At 42.6% G+C, this 16,986-nt stretch overlaps 1 protein-coding gene across 2 annotated transcripts in view; it reads left to right on the top strand.

Moving 5' to 3' along the window:
- obsl1b (obscurin like cytoskeletal adaptor 1b) overlaps nt 1–16,986 on the top strand; it is a 44,531-nt gene that overhangs the window by 13,058 nt on the left and 14,487 nt on the right. Inside the window, exons 14-28 of one of the 2 annotated variants that reach the window (XM_008404265.3) lie at nt 611–1,666; nt 2,042–2,326; nt 4,376–4,651; nt 5,276–5,554; nt 5,710–5,985; nt 6,907–7,182; nt 8,786–9,022; nt 9,562–9,837; nt 9,910–10,182; nt 11,853–12,128; nt 12,207–12,482; nt 13,155–13,430; nt 14,372–14,647; nt 16,026–16,295; nt 16,387–16,653. In XM_008404265.3, coding sequence (XP_008402487.2) covers nt 611–1,666; nt 2,042–2,326; nt 4,376–4,651; nt 5,276–5,554; nt 5,710–5,985; nt 6,907–7,182; nt 8,786–9,022; nt 9,562–9,837; nt 9,910–10,182; nt 11,853–12,128; nt 12,207–12,482; nt 13,155–13,430; nt 14,372–14,647; nt 16,026–16,295; nt 16,387–16,653 — 4,875 coding nt within the window. The remainder of the gene's footprint in view (nt 1–610; nt 1,667–2,041; nt 2,327–4,375; nt 4,652–5,275; nt 5,555–5,709; nt 5,986–6,906; nt 7,183–8,785; nt 9,023–9,561; nt 9,838–9,909; nt 10,183–11,852; nt 12,129–12,206; nt 12,483–13,154; nt 13,431–14,371; nt 14,648–16,025; nt 16,296–16,386; nt 16,654–16,986) is intronic. The other variant, XM_081604706.1, reaches the window with a different exon arrangement.

The following is a 16,986-nucleotide window of genomic DNA, read 5'->3' as shown; positions in this document are numbered from 1 at the left end:
CATGTTAACCCAGCCCATAAATGCCACTAACCGTAGTGGTTATTTCACTGTTAGCCCAGTCATGTGAGCCATCTGTAAATCTTTTTTCCTTTAGAAAACAGCTTTTATCACACTTTCATCCCTGATGTTTGGTCATCTTACTGATACTTTCAGCTCTTAATCAAAGACGTGTTTTTTGTGCAGCTGCTTTTCCTACTAATCTCTGTGTTGTGTTTGTCACTTCATTCTTCATTTTAACAGTCATCTTTGCTTACAACTTGCAACTCTTAAAGTCCATCTTTTGTCCTATTCATCTCAAGATCCTGTCATTCACATTGCTGCCCTGAACATCTGCCTGTTGCAATGACAACGAAGTCTTTTCCTAAGAGAACTAAATAATTCCCTTTTTAGGTTTAAAGGGATTAGTATTGATGGCATGACAGGAGGCATTGTAAGGGAGACATGTTGTTTGCTTTAAGACCAATCCTGGTCGATCTTCTTGATTGTCTTTGCAATGGATTATCCCATAACTTCATGCTAACCCCCACTGCTGTAAAATATGTTGTGAGAAGAAATAATGAGAACGCCAACAACTGAAAACCTTTCTCTGTGTACACCACAATGCTTATAGCTACATCGCCAAGACTCTCTTCCGACCAAGAAAGGAACACGTCTGCGGAAGAGGCTTACTCTGACCAAGATACCCAGACGTCCCCACAATGCAATTCTGGCACCTTCACTGGATGTGGGGGAGATGAAGTTCACGTTGAGTATACACCAACCTCTCAGCCAACATATGGATCCACATCTCACTGCAGTACCACAAAATCCCACTTTAGGCCAATACAAACTGAATTTAACTTGGAGGATCCTGTCCCGTCAATGCAGATAAACCACTTTGAAAAGAAAATAACCAGTCAACTAAAGCCAGATAACCTCCATAAGACTATAAAAACCTTGACGGGGAGAGCATCAAACACCATGCAGGCTTCAACAGACCAACCTGACAAGTTTTATGCAGCCTTAGAAACTGGTCCTCATCAGCAGGAGGAATGGTTTGAGCTCTTAAAAGATTCAACTGTAACACCGGAGGAGGGCTCAAAATCCACACAGACAACTACTGTCCAGTCAGACAGAGACTCTGGGTCCATACAAATACCAGCTGCTCTTCCTGAAAAGCTCCTAGATTGCTCTCCGTCTGGGAACGTCCTCTGTTTGAGGCCAAACAACTGTTTAAGGACATCAACTCACCGGCCAGAGGAGCTAAACCTAGCCAAACAGACATCAGCTGCATTATCAGAGGATTTGTTTCCCTCAGGTTTGTGTCCAAATAATGAGGCAGAAGTTTTCCAATCTGAACATCTTACGTCAAATACATATGTCACGTTGGACGAATTTAATTACACTGGACAGTCCGCATCCAACCTTCCACAGTTGCTATGTCTGTCAAATAAGGACAAAACTGTCCAACAAATTCATCATCAGAACCTGGAGCCCGTAGAGGACCAAATGGACCAGTCAAACCACCGTGAAGAAAGTTCTGTCGTTTGCTTTCCAGACCTTTATGACACCAAGAAGACATCGACGCAATCCCAGTCAGAGAGGAATTATCTGTCAAGAACACATGACAGTCACTGGAGTGACAATGTCACTGCTAATAAGGTGGCTGTTGAAGGTGATTTCAATGGTTAGCATTAAGCAAACAATAGATGGACACAATGTTGACATTGTGTAAGCCCAAGATTGCTTTTTTGCAATCTTTGACATTTTGAAAACTTTGCATTTACTCACCTGACTTTGTCTATACTAAAACTTTAGTAGTTAAAGTTAAATTGAGTTTGGGTAATCTAGAGGAAATTATAGAAATAAAGAAAAGAATAAACATTTAAGTTATAAAACCTAACTCTAAGTGGCTAGCTAAAGTCTAACCAAGGAACCGTTCTGTTTAACGTCAGAATATTTTTGGCACGACTAATCTTTGAACCTTTGCTCTTGATATATTTTAACAGATACTTTGTTATAGTCATTAATAGTGATGACTCTCTCTTGATGTTACCTCAAGCATCCCCAACTCTGCCAGTGAGAATCAAAACTCTTCAAGAGGCTGAGAGGAACAAGGCTGTTGCAGCTGGTGAACCCATTGAGCTACGATGTGAGATATCAGACCCCAGTGCTCCAGTGACTTGGGTTAAGGATGGAGTAAATCTGTCTGAAGGATCTGGGCAGAACCTGCTCACACAGGGCGCCGTCAGAACGCTGGCGGTCCAATCAGCAATGCCGTCTCATGCAGGAATTTACATCTGCAAGACATCACATGATGCAGTGCAGTTTTATGTGGATGTGAAAGGTGATCATTCATTTATTATGCAAATTTGAATGAGAAAACATAAAAATTGTTCTTAATTTGTTCCTGTTGGCGTTGATTATCTGTAAAGTTATACAAATTTGGCACAACCAAGCTTTGTTCAGTCTGGATAAAACTCACCAACCTATAACAGAAATACTATTCTGAACCAGATAAATTGTTTAGCAGTGACTATTAAAAAGAAACACAGTGGGCGCCTGCCTATTTGCGGTTCAGTATTTGGCAACGTAATTCCATTTGTAGAGATTTCTTGTGGGGCGTATCTTAAAGATTTGAAAGAAAATACAGCTTTGGAAGCTGAAATACCTCGACACAAAGCTGGTTGGCGCTATCGGCTGGTGTTTGCAAAGCAGCCAGTCGAAGAGTTGCATTAATTTTCCTTCGCATTGACTGGCTAAGCCCACAAGAACAAAGATAAGGAAGATCGTAGATTGTAGCTTCGACAGTAGCACCAAGATGGCTTCCATTACCTGTATTATCATATTTTAGCATGTATTTGGTGCTTGAATTATTAAAATAGGCAAATACAAGAACTTTTAGAGGTGCTCAAGTATTCAGTGGGAATACTTGAGGGGGTTAGGTTGTAGTTCCTTACCACTGCAAATATTTGGGATCCATTGGCTTAAAACTTTCCCTAAATCACTGTTCTTGACTTTTACGAGCATGTTTTCTGCGTACTACAGTGTTTCTCAGTTCTGGTCCTCAGGAAACACTTCCCTGCATATTTCAGATGTGTCTCTTTGCAACAACACCTGATTTAAGTAACTGCATGACCTCCTCTGCATCCCATCAAGTGCTGCAGAAGCCTGTTGATCAACCACTGACTGCAGTCAGTAGGGAAAGACCTAAAACATGCAGGGCAGAAATCCTGGAGGACAAGAATGGAGAAACACGTGTCCAACAAAAAGGTCACAAATATGAATTAAAAGGATTTCCAGGTGTACATCATAGTTTACATTACATATCAGTAAAAACAGCTGAACAGTTTAGTGAAAGTTTGATAATAATGTAGTTCATTAGGTAATATCATGTGATTATCAAAAGACCAATCAGAAAATTGCCTGACAGTTTCCTCAGGGTAACATATGGATCCATTCATTGTTTTGTTTTCATGTATTGTTCTAATTCAGAGCCAGAATACAATGATCTCAAGGAGAGACAATTGTGTAAGACACCACTTGTGACACAAAAACACACATTTCTGTCACTTTTTAAACAAACTTTTACTCCAAAATTATTGGCTGTGTCCTTCCAAATCATAAAGTCTGAATTCAGTTCAGCATGTATGTCAAACGCTCCAGATGCTGCCAGACTACAACCTTCTTGCCCAGATGACGACACAAAGTTCTGCACCCAAATTAGAATATTTTTAGCTTTAGGGCAAGGAGGCATGCTTGGTGGTGTGCCGTGTGAAAGCAGCCGGGGATTTCTAAAGCCTCTCTAGACCCTGATGGACTCGACTAGCATGACTGGGAGGAATTGCCTCACTGATCAAAGTCTGAGCAGTGGGTTGTTTTAGGACTTCAGAGGTGAGCATTGGTCCAAGGGGTGACGATTGCCCAATCTTAGAGATAACAGTCAAAGTTTGCATCAGTTTAGTGCTTAAAAAAGCTGCTTATCCTGCACACCAAAAAGAATCACCTAATGGCCCTGGGACATCTGATTGGGATGCCTTTCAGGTGCCTGATTGGAGGTTTTCTGGGCATGTCTTGCTGGTAGGAGACCCTTGGGCAGAGCAGGAAAAAGATGGAGGGATGAAACATTTTTACCTGGCCTGGGAATGCCTGCCGGGAGTCTGGACCCGTTACCTCCATTACCTGACGTGTAAAATCAGTGGAAAAGATGGATGAATGTTAGCTAATTTGATAAAGACATGATATTACCTTACTATTTTGTAAATGGTTACCAATTTATGAGATTATTACTATTAGTTTGATAAAATGCACTACCCATATGTTGATGGTAAAAGTGAATCTTGTCATTGAATCAGCCCAGTGCGCCTTATTGACTAATTTTATTCTACTCCTGTAGCTCCTCCTCTGACATTCGCAGCTTTGTCTGAGGCTGACCAGAAAATGACAGTGGTAGCTGGCTCTCCCATAGCTCTGCAGTGCGAGCTGTCAGACGCCTCTGGACAAGTCAGTTGGTACAAGGACGGGAGAAAGCTCAGAGCTCAAAGCGGAGTAGCCATCCAGTCTCAGGGAAACGTGAGGAGTCTGGTTGTGCCGTCCGCTGAGCGAGCTCATACTGGTGTGTACCGGTGCGAGTCAAAGGATGATGACATCCAGTTCTCTGTGGAAGTAAAAGGTGACGCACAAAAGCCCTGGCAGTGCTTCTAGTGTCTTGCAAAGCACTAACACTGAGTGCTTAACGGAGTTCATCACTTAACATAAAATTGTTTTAATATTCTGCTTCTCTAATACACAAAGGAAGTTTCCCTGGTGATTTAAAACGGTCCCTGTTAAATTAAATACCTTTAAAACCTTAACACAATAATTCAGGAGCTTTACTTTCCTAATATCTCTGCCATTCTCCCTACAGTTTGAGTCTGAATATCTACTGTATTAAAGAGGTTGCATTTCTTGTCTCTTATTCTTTGACACACTAAACACACCTGTGGAAGAAGAGAGTAAGCATAAAACATGCTCTTGTTTGCAACCTCTAATCTCTGTTGTGGACGAAGTGTGACGTTGGACATGTCACGTGATACGGCCTTCTTGGTTTTCCTCTTCTAGACACTCTTTGGTTTTTGTCTTTCTGTTGAATATTCGTTGTGTCTAATATGCTTTGTGAGATATTTGTCTTGTGCTAGCTGTGTCGATAAACTTGAGATAGAGGCTATAGTTTCAAAAATTCTTGTATTACTTCAATAAATTGCATTAATTAAGTTGAATATTTACTGTTTCCTTTTGGAATATCCCACAACTGCAGGGCTACCTGTGAAGTTCTCAAAGCTGCAAGAGAAGGACAGTAACAGATCCATCGAAGAGGGAAAACCTCTTGCCCTTAGCTGTGAACTCTCTCATGACCCCTCGGCTCATGTCGACTGGTACAAAGACGGGATGAAACTTGGGTCTTGGGACAAAGTGGAAATTAAGTCAGATGGTCTGACAAGGACCCTAATCATCCCGCCGGCTGAAAGCGTTCATGCTGGTATCTATGAATGCTCGACGTCAGAGGACAGCGTTACCTTTAAAGTGGATGTAAAAGGTGATTGCTTATTGCTGTGTGTGTGAAGGGAGATTGCTTAGTCTGCATGGTGCAAGTGTACTCTGCTTCAAATGGTCTTGAGAAAGTGACTGGCTGGAATGAGTGTTTTTGTGAATTCATCTCTTGTTTATGCCTTTGTCATTCTCCTCTTGTAGGCCAATCACCAAGGATTATGGCAACCCCGTTTTCAGAAAAATACAAGCTGATTAGACTTGGTTCTCCAGTATTCCTGCAGTGTGAGGTGTCAGACCCTGCTGCTCAGGTTTCCTGGTTTAAAGATGAGGTGGAGCTTTTCTCCAAAACAGGCCTTGATATGAAAAGAGACGGCGCCCTGAGGAAGTTAATCATTCACTCAGCGAAGGCCTCTGATTCTGGCCTCTACAGCTGTAGGCTCGCTGATGAGGCCGTGACCTTTCATGTGGACATTGAAGGTGACTTTCTGGAACTTATTTCTAACACATCAATAATCAATTTGGGAAAGTTGCATCTTTTTTGCACAAGTTGAAACTAATCAAGTCCATCAATAAATGGACGAACTTTGTAAACACTTAAGGCTCGCTCATACTTTATCCGAAGTGCTACAATCGGCTCTCATTGACGTAGATGTAAACTCTGTCATCTGCCTCTGCTTTTCAACAGCAGGCCTGGGTCAAACTATTTCGACAGAGCTCTGCATGAAATGTTGCATGATTGGTCAGAAGTCTGTGGCCATGAATTATGCAGAAATGCGCTCAGACAGCAATGTCCATATTTCCCTCCAGCTTCTCCGCTTCCACTATCCGGTTTCTGTCTCTGCAGAAGACACGAATACTTTTAAGGAACATTTATCAGATGCGGTTTTATGTACTAGGGTTTCCCCTGGTGTATTATAAGCCTGGCGGGCCACCAGGCTTTACTTGATCTCCCACCAAGCTAAGTTTGTTTGGTTATTCTAAACAGTTTTTTGAACACAACTAACTGACAGTAAAGACGAATGGAGCCAGGTTTATTTCCATATGATCATGCCCCCTCATGCACCTCCACATTTTCAAAACTTTTAAAATTTTTAAGGTGGGTCACTGGTGAACTGACCATCCCAGTTCACCAGGTTTTCTGTGGGAAACCTTGTAGATTTGCACAAATCTTAACTAAATATCAGTGCAAACCGCCAAAGGGATGTAAAGTTTGCAGAAGTGGGTGGGGTGTTCCCCAGGTGGTCTGAGCCATGAATGAATGCGTGAAACGTCCCGTAACCTCATCGACCGTTCAGCTTCGGATGAAGTATGGCAGACTCTTGAGGCAAACCAAAATACGAACCACACAACTTTAAAACAGAAACTATGTAAGCTTAACTGATCTCATAATATCCACAGCTACTCCTGCGAGTTTCTCAAAGCTACCACAGGTTGCAAGAAGCAAATTTGTAGAAGCAGGCTGCCCAGTTAAGCTGCAGTGTGAAGTCTCAGAGACAGCTGCTCAGGTTCACTGGCATAAAGACGGAGAACGGCTTCTGGAAACGAGAGAATATGAAATCCAAACCAGTGAAAAACTGAGGGAGCTGGTGATTCAATCAGCAGAAGTCGGGCGCTGTGGGTTGTACAGCTGCGAGGCTGCAGATAACCGTATTCAATTCAAGGTGGATGTTGCAGGTGATCTAAGTATTTTGAGCTTTGTGAGAGTAACTAACTTTTAATTCTTATCTGACCATTAGGCAAAATGAAGCTACAACTCTCATAACCTGCACTAATGATTAATAAAAATAAACATAATTGACCATGATGAAGCATTTAAAGCTTCAGTGGTTTGCTGCTCAATGTGATCCTGCTTCCCGAAAATAGACACTGCTTCTATGTTCTTTCAGGGCAGCTGAGTAAGTATATAATCTACCATGTGAGAACAAACAAACACAAGTTAAAATTCAATGTTGGCTTTTCAAATTGTTTCAAGCGGTTTTTCAATTTGAACGTACAGGAGTGGACTTTCTGTCAATGAGTCGAGGATAAATGCAACTGGGGAGAAACATGTCCCGCCCTTCAGATGTCTTCAACCAACTCTCTTTAAAACTGTAACTCGACGACTGACCATAAAACTGCGCACATTGAAAGAATAATAAATTTGATAAATAGAAACACTCTAATTTCAATAAAATGTAATTTTTTTGATCAAAGTTTCTGCGCTAGGACGAGGTTGTTTTAGAGCCGTATCTAAATAAACACGGAAACGCTTTTTTCCCCGCATCATACGAGTCACGTGATCATCAACCGGATGTTACGTCTGGCGGAAGAGACGAAGACGACAGGAAGTAGTAGGAGGTTGATTATTGTTTTTTTTTTTAATACTATAGATGCATTTCCATTAGCCATAAAATTGGGTAAATTGAAATTACAAAAACTTATCTGCTTAGTGGAAATGAGCCAATTAATAATAATAAAAATTCAATAAGTCTTCACATCATGTGAACCATAGATGGGAGCCACATTAACGTTCAGATGTCACTACTGGCGGAAACAACGAGGAAGAAGACCGGAAGGAGGGAGACCCGTTTGTTTTTTCTGGACAAAGTGCAGACGGCCCCACCAAAGCTCTCAGAGCCTCATGCAGGTCATAAAACGTTCTGCGTCATTCTCACGTGTTGAATCCGTCGCTCTTTTGTAAAATGGCCGACTACCGTTTTCAGTAGCCGCTCCGGTGCCTCGTCTCCTCTGAATAAATCTCATGAGTGTTTACATCGGGCGCTGCCGGTTTTTGAAAATAACTAATAGCGTAGCCACGTTTATTCACGTGAGATTTTCAAATTAACTTCTTATTTAATCCAGACATCGCAATTGCAAAATTGTGTTTTTTCGAAAATAGATAAAGTTTTGTGCACATTTGTAATGGAAACGCAGATACATACAATTGTTCACGGCGCGGTCCTTTGGGAAATGAATCGCTATCGCCTCTGTTGAAGGTCCTTTTGGGACTTTAGGACCGCATTTCATGGCTTTTAACGTTGGCGTTGCTACGGTAGCGGTTTAGACTTTAGCTTTTATGAAGTAAATCTGCTCTGTTTGACAGGCAGACCGCAGAAAGATGAGCACTAACATGTTTGTGAGAATCTGACTCACTTCGGACCAGCTCCGATAACCTTTAACCTCTCGGCCAATTCTGTTGTGTTTTCTGCTACATGTTGCCCAGCACTGCGCCAGCCTGACTGCTGTCCGGTTGTTGCTCAGTGAACATGAAGTCCTATAGCATGGGTTTGATTCTCAGCTGTTTCAGAGGCAGTGAGGAGCGAATCTGTTGAGGCAGGAAACCTGATCAGAGTACATGGTGAGAACTCAGACCCTGCAGTCCAAACCTGCTGGTATGAGGACGGGATAGAATCGAGCTTAGCGGTCCAGTCAAAGCCCGATAAGGGAGCTCTGGTCATGGAGTCGTCCCTGTCATCATGCTCTGGGGTGTATGAATGTAAGGCTGATGACGGTGATAAAGATTTCCAGGTGAAAGGTGATATGCTCAGCTTTTTCTTGACAAGTTATTTTCACTCTTCACATCTTCATGGCCTTTAATATGTCAAAGCAAATCATGACCATCCTCATATGCACCATAACGGATTTTATTCCAACGCCATTAAAGCTGCAGTTTGTAACTTTCATCAAACATTTATTTATTCTTACATATTTGTTGAGCCTGTTTCTAAACTATAAGATTGTCGTTTTGAGACCATTTTTTATTTTTTCCAAGATATTTTTATTAGAATTTGCATTTCTTAAGGCAGTAGTCATAACAAGATGACATTAATAAATCTGTGAAAAACATTTTCTTTATAAAAGTTACGTACTGCAGCTTTAACGCTCTTAGAAATGTCCATGACCTGTAATGTTTCCACCCGTCTCCTTACACCAACGCATTGCTTCTGAAATGTTTTCAGTTTGCCGTAGAGGAACATTAACTGATCCTCACTCTGTGTGCTGTGAGTCTGAATTTGCATAAGAAAAGATGCTGAATTTCAGAGGGTAACTGAGCTTTTTTACCGTTTCTCACAGCGCCGCCTGTAACGTTTACCGACATCCCAGAGAAGGACCTTTTCCGAACCGCTGTGGAGCAAGAGCAGCTTATTCTGTCGTGTGAAGTCTCAAGGGCCGACGGCGTGGTCCAGTGGTACAAAGACGGAACCGAAATACAGCCCTGCAATAATGTATCAATGGAGGCCGAGGGCACCAAGAGAAATCTGATCATTAATTCAGCCAAACTGTCTGACACCGGCGCATACACCTGCCGCACAGGAGACAACATTTTAATATTTAAAGTCAACATAAGAGGTAATAAATCACCTTTCAGGAAACACATTCCCAGGAAATCTGATGCGTTTTTATTCCACTTTTCATCCGCAGAGCCTCCCGTGATGATTGTTTACCCCAAAGAGGACGTCCACCTCGACCGCCACGTCCCTGAGGAAATCATCCTGAGCTGCGAACTGTCCCGGCCCAACGGAGCCGTCGGCTGGTTCAAGGACGGCCAGAAGCTGCAGGAGAGTGAGAACATCAAGCTCAAGTACGAGGGTCCGTACCGGCGACTGAAGATCCTCTGCAGCAGAGTCGAAGACTCTGGCGAATACGTCTGCGACACGGCCGACGATTCCATATTCTTCCATCTTAGCATTACGGGTAAATTCTCTGATTCTGCCGTTGGAAGTTTGAATTTTGTTTGTTTGAATTTCAGTTTAAAATTTTGCGCTGCGATGCTCCATGTAGCGTAGCAGAGCAGCTTGTCCTCAAAGCAGCTAGCATGGTTCAGGTGTGATGAATGAGGCCGGCCCAACTTCTGCAGCATTTATTCTCTGCAGTTCATCCCCATTATAACTCATATTCAGATGGACTCTAGGGGGCAGCACACGGTGCTAATGGCAACCATACAACACTAGGCAGCGGGGTTAGACGGAAAAAACCCAGAGATGTCTGTCTTTGCAAACCTGAGTCCACTGTGGTTTTCCGCTCTGAACTGTCTGCGTATTTACAAAACGTCTGAGGTCCGCGGTGTGGAAAATGTGTATAAGTCGCTGAAATCATGTAATCTGACCCTGCAGCGCCGCGCGGACATGTCGAGCGTAAACCAACCTGACATGTCTGAGTACGGTCAAGAAATCTTCCTAAAGAAAGTGAAACCCGTTCAGTCAGTTATTATTGAGCGATTAAAGTTGGACCAAAAGGAATGGATTGTTATTTAATATCTTTAATAGCTTCATGGCTTCCTTCACAGTCAAATCATGGCCAGATGTTAGCCACTGGGTGAAATCCGATTGAGTCGTTTAAAGCCTCAACAGAGTTCACGCCTCCAGGAAGCAATCAGCTGTCAATAGCCGACGGTCCAGACCTTCTGCACGAAGCAAAGCGTGAGAACTAATTGAAGTTTTCTGGCTGATTACCGATCTTTAAGAAGCTTGATTCTGATTTTGCCTGATACCAATTTTTTTGTCTGAAATGTTGCTCAATGCAGCAAGAAAGTCGCTGAGTCGGCATCAGACGGGCGACTGGAAACGAGCTGGTGGGCCGGTGTGTCAGTCAAACCTTTAACAGCAGAGCAGAAGAGGACAGTGGATGATTTTGGACCTTTACTGAGGGAGATGAGATCAGTGCACAAGATTGGCTTCATGTGTAAATATCGACCAATAACTGATCTCCCAAAATTAAGGAAATCGGCGGCAATAAATCAGCGCAGCTCTTCTAAAACTAGCAAAGGTTTTTACCAGGCTGTAATGCTGTAAATGCTGTAATTGTAGATTTCTGTCTTACTGGAAAAAAATCTAATTGTTAAACTCATTTACAGCATCTGGTCTAAGAGGGATGGGTAATAAAGGTAATTTCATAAAGAAAAACAACGATTCTCATTGTACATGTTTATTTTTTAGCTTTTCCAACATCTTTACCAAATGTGCCAGGAACTATGTAGGTAGTTGGAAAATATTATTTCCTGATGCACCTTGACGGTTCTGCCACATAAAATGTTTAGACTAATTCCCAAACATGGAGGAGCAGCATACAGCCAAAATGTTTAGAGTTGATTTGTTTACTAATAACTGGATCAATCACCAACATTTTGGATGCAAAATGATAATGTTTACCAGCTTCTCAAATTGGTGACTGATGTTTTTATGATGTGCTACAAATGTCCAATGGAGAAAAACAACCAAATTTGAATTATTGATCATCCAGTTACATAATTCCAACCTTGGAATTGGAAATATTTGGTGTTTTTTATTCAAAACACTCATTTCTTAAGGCGGCTCCAGCTTTGTCTCCAGTCACTTTGATAAAAAAAGCCTCCATGTCGTTTCCAGAGCCTCCGGTTCAGATTCTGTCTCCGAGCCAGTCCCAAATGGAGCTGTGTCAGCAGACGTCGGAGCGGATGGTCCTGAGCTGTGAGATCTCTCGGCCCAATGCGGTGGTGCGCTGGTATCGAGACGGACTGGAGGTGGAGGAAAGCGAGAACCTCCTCCTGGAGGTGGACGGCGTCTACCGGAGGCTCATTATCCCTGAGACGACGGTCAGAGACTCGGCAGAATACGTGTGCGACACCGGAGACGATTCTGTGACGTTTTTTGTAAACATAGCAGGTAAAGAAACGGTAAAGATCATCCGTCTGCCTCAGTATTTTCATCTTACTGACACTTCTTGGATTTTTAAATGTGCAGAGCCTCCTGTGCGGTTTTTGCGCCCACGGAAGATGCCGAGCAGAGTTGAGAAAGTGGTTGGTGAGACTTTGGTTCTGGACTGCGAGGTTTCCAGGTCAAACGCTGAGGTGACCTGGAAAAAGAATGGAGAAGAAGTGGAGGACTCCAGGAAAGTCACAATCCTGGAAGATGGCGTCACGCGTCAGTTAACGATTCATTCTGTAACGGTGGAAGACGCCGGGCAATACGTGTGTGACGCGAAGGACGACGTGATGGACTTCAGTGTCAGAGTGCAGGGTGGGTCATGTTTTTATCAGCAGGATAGAGGAAGAAAATGTTCAATTTTGGTCAAAAGAAAAAATGAACTCTATTCTTTTAGGATGTTCTCACACCCAATAGTCCGGTAGATTCGGTTTGATTGGGGAAAAAGTTGCAACATGTTGCATTTTCAGTTGCTCTGAGTCAAACCAGCCAAACCCTGTGAGCAACCTGTTCCCCTCCTCGCCTGTGGGGGCGCTGCACCAAAAGCCTCTGAAGCAAACACTCAGCGTAACTTCCTCCTTCTCCAAATGTAAACAAAAATGGAGGCATCAGGTTTTAGTAGTTTTAGGATTTCTCTTTAGTCTTTGGCTAAAGACCACGAGCCATTTCTCCTGCTAGCGCTAACATGTTTGTTTTGGTTGTATTTACCCAGAATGCCCTGTGCTGTAGTCTGCTTCCTGCTTTTGGAGCGATCTCTGGTGTTCACATTTGCGTTCAAACCAAACCAGAGTTCACTTAAACCGAACCGAGACCAAGGTTTGTAGAAGGACCAGAGTTTGATTAGCATTCAGTCCCCAAACGAACCGGGTTTTCTAGACAAACAGACTGGAGTTCATTTAAAGCGGATTAATCAGGACTGGTGTGAATTCACCCTAAGACTTCTCATTGATAGCCAAGGTAATGACAGATACTTTGTTTTGCTCACAGATTTGCCTGTAAGAATCCTTGGAAAAACTGATGCAAAGACAGAAAAGCAGTTCCTAGTTTCAGATGACATCATTCTGGTGTGTGAGCTGTCGAACGCCAACGCGTCCGTCCGCTGGTACAAAGACGGTCAGCTGATCGACGACAGCCAGAGATACTGCTGCGAAGAGCAGGACGTGTTCCGGTCGCTGGTCGTCCTCAACGCCGGCCTGGAAGACTCAGGAGAATACAGCTGCTACGCAGGAGACGACAAGATGGCCTTCACCATCACTGTGAGAGGTAGACATGCTGACCTCCGTCATTAATGTCATCAGATCAAAATAACTCAATACATTAAACCAGGGGTGTCCAAGCGTTTTGTGCCGGGGGCCAAAATTACCAAATTTTGAATTTGTTAAGTTAAAAATGTTAAACAACAATAAACAGTTTTTCTTAAATCTGCATCAGTAAAAATCCAAAACATAAAATGGGCTTCAGACTTTTGCCTTATTAAAATAAAACCAATTTAAATACATTTTGGTCAAAATCATCTCAAGGGCCACAAATGGCCCCCGTGCCTCATTTTGGACAGCTCTGCATTGAAATAAGTAGTCGTTTCTTTTGTAGATCCAAAACATAAAAAGGGTTTTGAAGGTTTGGCGAATGATTACAAACTTTGCTGGACGATGAATCGTCCCAGAAATTATTGTGCTAAACGATAATATTGTCGTTTTCAGTCCATTTTTATGACAACGATCAAAAATTAATAAACTTTAATTTCTACTGAATAACAGTGGAACTGGAAGACATTTTAAATATCCAAAATAAACAAAAACAATACATAAAATGGGAATAAAAATAAAAACACAACTGAAAACATGAATATATTGAATCACAAAATCTCTGTACAAAAATTATCCTTCAAAAATATTCATCTTTATGCTCAGACAGGAGAAATGGTCAGTTAGGATTTTAACTTTTAACTGCAAAATCAGCTTTTTGGTCAGTTCTGGGCAATAAAACAAAAGATTTAGGTCAGTTTTATCAAAAAGTATATAAGCAGTTTTAATAAATTAATGAACAGCAGATGTGTCGATCAAAAGAGGAAGCCAAAAGCCTGAACTTTAATATTTTGTGTTTTAACACTTTCTGTGGGATTTCAGTCAGAATTTTTCCCTGGTTAAAACTAAAACGCCTCCTTGTTCGTCTCCAGGCTAATCAATGTGATTGTTTATGTTCAGAACCTCCTGTGCAGATTATTGGGAACTCTGGGAACCCGGAGCATCATGTGATGGTAACCGGAGACGACCTCATCCTGGAGTGTGAAGTTTCCAGACCGAACGCCGACGTGGAGTGGACACGCAACGGAGAGGCTCTCCAACCGAGCGACCGGATCCGGATCGACAGCTACGGCGTCGTCAGGAAGTTCGTCCTCTCTGGGCTCCAGCCCTCAGACTCTGGAGAATATGTCTGTGAAGCCATCGATGACAAGCTGGTCACAGTCGTGGAGGTTCAAGGTAAATCAGAACGTTCCTTCTAGGTCAGTGGTTCTTAACCGTTTTTGAGGTACCGAACCCCCCAGTTGCATATGCGCATTCACCGAACCCTTCTTATATCAACCCCCCCCCCCCCCACACACACACACACACACACACACACACACAAAATACTTTGCGGTATTCTGATTTAGTAATGTAATTATATTAGTTGTGTTACCACCCCCATGCCACTAGAGGCAGTAGCAACCCCGAAAAAAGGCGACTAAGGAGCAGATTTAGACTATAGAATTTGGTAAAAACTGAGTTTTGCTGAAGTAAATAAAGACAAAAGTTCAAATCCATGCTGCGAGTGGAGCTCCTTCAATCAAGGCTCCTCCGCAGCTCTGATTGGCTCAGCAATGTAACGTGATCCTCTGATTGGCTCAGCAATGTAACGTGATCCTCTGATTGGCTCAGCAACGTAACGTGATCCTCTGATTGGCTCAGCAATGTAACGTGATCCTCTGATTGGCTCAGCAATGTAACGTGATCCTCTGATTGGCTCAGCAACGTAACGTGATCCTCTGATTGGCTCAGCAATGTAACGTGATCCTCTGATTGGCTAAGCAATGTAACGTGATCCTCTGATTGGCTCAGCAATGTAACGTGATCCTCTGATTGGCTCAGCAATGTAACGTGATCCTCTGATTGGCTAAGCAATGTAACGTGATCCTCTGATTGGCTCAGCAATGTAACGTGATCCTCTGATTGGCTAAGCAATGTAACGTGATCCTCTGATTGGCTCAGCAATGTAACGTGATCCTCTGATTGGCTAAGCAATGTAACGTGATCCTCTGATTGGCTAAGCAATGTAACGTGATCCTCTGATTGGCTAAGCAATGTAACGTGATCCTCTGATTGGCTAAGCAATGTAACGTGATCCTCTGCAGCAAGTGATGGCAAAGCGGGGCGTCATCACGACTTTACACAAGTTAATGTGTCTTTACCTCCATGGCAGAGGCTCCGCCGAACCCCTGGGGTCGATCGAACCCAGGTTAAGAACCACTTGTCTAGGTCCTTAAAGCTGCTGCTTCTTTTACAAAAAAATGTTTTTTACAGTTTATAAGAGAAAATCTGTGAAAAAATCAATTTCCTCCACTTAATTCCTGAGCTGCTACTACTGCCTTAAGAAATGCACCACTATTGGTGAGAAACAACCAATCAGAGCCGGGAGGAGGGGCTTAGCACGGTCGTTTGTTTCAACAAATATGCAAAATAAAATATCTTTTCTAAAAGTTACATACTGCAGCATTAACTTGGTCCTTATAGCTGTTTGTTTTCAGTTGCATGTTAGACGTTGTAGCTTCATATCTTTTTGTTTGAATTCTTTGAGAAACTTGTTTCTTGTCTCCCTCAGATCCCCCAGCCAAGTTTCTTAATAAAAAAGGAAAGAATAAGATGTCAGCTTATGAGAATGAGAGCGCCACATTGTGTGCCGTAGTGAGCAGCGACAGAGCTAATGTCCGCTGGCTGAAAGACGGCCAGCTGTTGAATAAGGACAACATTCATATCTCCAGTGAGGGTAAAACTCATAAGCTCACCATTAATCCTCTGCAGCTGTCAGATTCTGGAGAATATGTCTGTGACGTAAACACGGATGAAATGTTTTTCAGTCTTTTAGTCGAAGGTAAGAACGCCCTCTGCTGTGACCTTTACCCTGAAATGCTTGTTAAATGTTTATAATTGTGATTCCTTTGTTTTTGTTTTTGTTTTTTCAGAAATGAAGGTGAAGTTTGTCAAACGTCTGGAGAATGTGACCTCTCCGAAAGGTAAAACTCTTACACTACAGTGTGAGGTGAACAAGCCCAAAGGAGACGTGCAGTGGCTAAAAGACGGTAAGGAGATGACGCCAAGTCGCCGCTGCACAATACGAGCCCAAGGCCGGGAGCGAAGCCTGACCATCCAGCAGCTGAGGGACGAAGACGCTGGAGAATACGTCTGTGAATCCACCGACGACCGAACAGCTGCCACCGTCAGCATCGAAAGTAAGTCGCCTTCATTCCTCAAACTCAAGTGATTAAAGGTCAGAATAGATCTACAGGTCATACAAAACATGTTCATTACATTTTTCTTTTTGTTCAGAATTACAATTAGATAATGAGGTTTTAGTTGTTTTAGGGCGTCCTGTCACTTTAAGCTGCTACTGTCCATGCATGTCCAACGCCTACACTCTCACATAAAGATGGCTGCAAGATGCACAATTATACAACCATATGTCTGTGAAAAGCATTACTAGAGCCTTCTGTGCAACCAACGAAAATGCAGGAAATGGCTTCTGTACGGTGAGTCGACAACAAAACACTTCACTGCAAAAACAC

This window comes from Poecilia reticulata, chromosome 2 (assembly GCF_904066995.2).
Source record: "Poecilia reticulata chromosome 2, P_reticulata-male-v2, whole genome shotgun sequence".
Taxonomy (NCBI): domain Eukaryota; kingdom Metazoa; phylum Chordata; class Actinopteri; order Cyprinodontiformes; family Poeciliidae; genus Poecilia; species Poecilia reticulata.
This window is presented reverse-complemented; position numbering and strand designations above follow the sequence as displayed.